At 47.9% G+C, this 2,353-nt stretch overlaps 1 protein-coding gene across 1 annotated transcript; it reads left to right on the top strand.

The window, feature by feature from the left end:
• The first annotated feature begins 353 nt into the window (after positions 1-353).
• LOC114627968 lies at positions 354-1,229 on the top strand. The gene is made up of 2 exons (XM_028775901.1): positions 354-666; positions 964-1,229. Exons 1-2 carry the CDS (start codon positions 435-437, stop codon positions 1,227-1,229), a joined length of 498 nt encoding a protein of 165 aa, XP_028631734.1. The 5' UTR covers positions 354-434.
• Positions 1,230-2,353: the final 1,124 nt, after the last annotated feature.

Here is a 2,353-nt window from a genome sequence, read left to right as displayed (position 1 = left end):
GTTTCTGTCCTTCTTACACAAACCCCTAAGTCTTGGAGGCTGTTAGTGGCTCCCTGGGAGAGAGGAGCCTTGAGTCTAAGCAGGGACAATGTCCCCAGGTAGTACTTGTCCTGTGACAGCCCTTTCTATTCTGTAATATATTTTCTACAACTGAAGAGATCTATGCTTACGTGTGAGTGTGCTCCACGCGGCTAAGAGCAGATAGTAATCCTGGGATTGCAAGCAACTGTTCCTAATCTCTTAGTAACTGAATGAGGCCACTTCTGGCTTGTCATTGTGCAGGAAGGGTCCCTAAGACGAGTTCAGATGCGCGTGTACATTGCATCAAAGGCACTCATCACAGCCCTCTGTCCCTTGCAGGTCGTGCCCGTAGCTCATGGACTGACTCTGAAATCAGAGTCTTCCTGCAGGAGTGGGAAGTAGTTGAACAGGAAATGGGCCATACAGGCAGGAAGAACCACAAGAAGACCAAGTTTCTCTGCCAGCGCCTCTATCATCGGGGCCTGAAGAAGAGCTGGAAAAGCTGTTTCCACCTACTGCGGAGCCTGCAGGATCTGCACAGGACTCTCTGTAATGAGAGACCAGGGATTGAACCCTTGTTTTCTCCTTATGCAGAGGCTCTGTACAGGATCCTGGGCTCCAGTCCCCAGGAAAGCTGGTTCCCAGGTTAGTCTATTCTGTAGAGAACCTTTTTAGGTTCTCTAGAGAGCAGCATCAGGTGACCGCTCCTTCATGAGCACAGAGCAGAGCACACAGTATGGGAATCCCCATTCTCACAGACCTTCATTGCACATAGCAAAATAAATGTGTGTCCCCTCTGTTTGTGTTCCTCTGTCACCCCAAGCGGATGGAATTTGGACATGCTCAGGGTAGACCATGCCACACAGGCCAGACCATTGGTAGACGTGATTCAGAAAGAGTGAGAGTGACATTCTTATGAACTCTGTTTCTTCTCCCTCTCAGGTCCTGTCTATGATGGGGCTGGTGACTCCATGCTCTCTGTGTACCCTCAAGCTCCCAGGTACCAGCCTTCAGATTATGGCGTCACCGTTCCTTCTGCACAGCTTCAAGGGAATCCGCTGCCGATGATGTCGCAGGAGGAGTCCCCATTTCCCACATGGGAGCCCTGGAATCCCAGCTATCCATTGTCAGTTCCACACCTACTTCCTGGCTTTGTCCCAGGAGACCCCAGCCTCCAGCAGCCATGGTCAACCTGTGACAACCTGTGATTTGCACCAAGATCCCCAATGAAGAGAAGTGGAGATTCCCTGTTTATTCCTTGTAAACCTCAGGATCATGTAGTATTGTGTATTTAGGCATCTTTCTCTACCTCATAAGAGAAGAAAATGTGGAATTTAATGAAGGTCCATGAAGAACTCCCTCGTGCCTCATCCTTGTTGCTTCAATGGGGCCCATAAGTAAAGAGGAGCAGTGGATTGTTATTTGAGGTTCGTTCCCTGGTCCCCTGCGACTTGCCCTCCCTTGTCTGTCTCCGTCTGACCCCTGGCATGGAGTCTCCTCTCCCACGAAGGGCAACCTCTGCTTCCATAGGCACCTGCTCATGCCTTCTTCATTCCCTAGCCCCCTTGTTGCAGAATTTTTGTCCAGTGTTTCACAGTCTCAAATTCTCCACCAAGCAAGTGAAATGCCCGGAGCGACACATGTAGCTGGGCAGTCAAGCGATTGCTTAGCAAGTACACAGACTTTGGTTCATCTACAGCAATGAAAAAATAATTGAAGATGTAGTCCTACCTCGGATGTATTTGTAAGATATGAAGAAACATAAACAGCGCGGTGGCTTGAAATTGTGCTCCATATTGTCACAGACTTCGCCATTTGGTCCACAGCTGATGGCAATATTTGTTTTGATTTGGGTGCTTTGGGCTTCTTGGAGGAATTATGTTACTAGTGCTAGTTACTAGTACTTTGAGGGTTTGAAGACTCACTCCATGTCCCACTGCTCCTCTTTTTTTTTTTTTTTAACATGGCACTCATTGCTTTAGCGCTCCACCTGTTGGTTCAGTCACCCTTCCATGGCCGCCATTTGCTTCTTGTTCCCTCCACCTTAAGTTCTGCTGGCCTAGACGCTTTCATTCCAGAGAGGGTAGTGTGCCTGCATCAGCTTTCTTATCTTCTTCTGCAATGAAATCAGGAAGCCAGGGAGGTTAAAATGTCCATAGGGTATAAGTAGTGAGCAAAGAATGCCTGCGTGTCCTAACCCATCATCATAGTTTCTGTGGCAAAGGGAACATCTCAGGATACGAAGGCAAATTAAAGCACTTTTTATGGCTGGAAATAATCCTATCACCTAAGCAGAATCTGAAATAATATCTAAGGGTTTTCTTATTAACTG

The sequence above is a fragment of the Grammomys surdaster genome, unplaced genomic scaffold (assembly GCF_004785775.1).
Source record: "Grammomys surdaster isolate TR1022 unplaced genomic scaffold, NIH_TR_1.0 262, whole genome shotgun sequence".
NCBI lineage: Eukaryota > Metazoa > Chordata > Mammalia > Rodentia > Muridae > Grammomys > Grammomys surdaster.
Note: the sequence above shows the minus strand (reverse complement) of the source record. Positions and strands in the feature narration are given on the sequence as shown.

Coding starts and splice junctions, on each gene's coding strand:
- LOC114627968 (XM_028775901.1), top strand. CDS start 435: ATGGGCCATACAGGCAGGAAGAACCACAAGAAGACCAAGTTTCTCTGC. Junction 667..963: donor CCAGGAAAGCTGGTTCCCAG/GTTAGTCTATTC, acceptor TCTCCCTCTCAG/GTCCTGTCTATGATGGGGCT.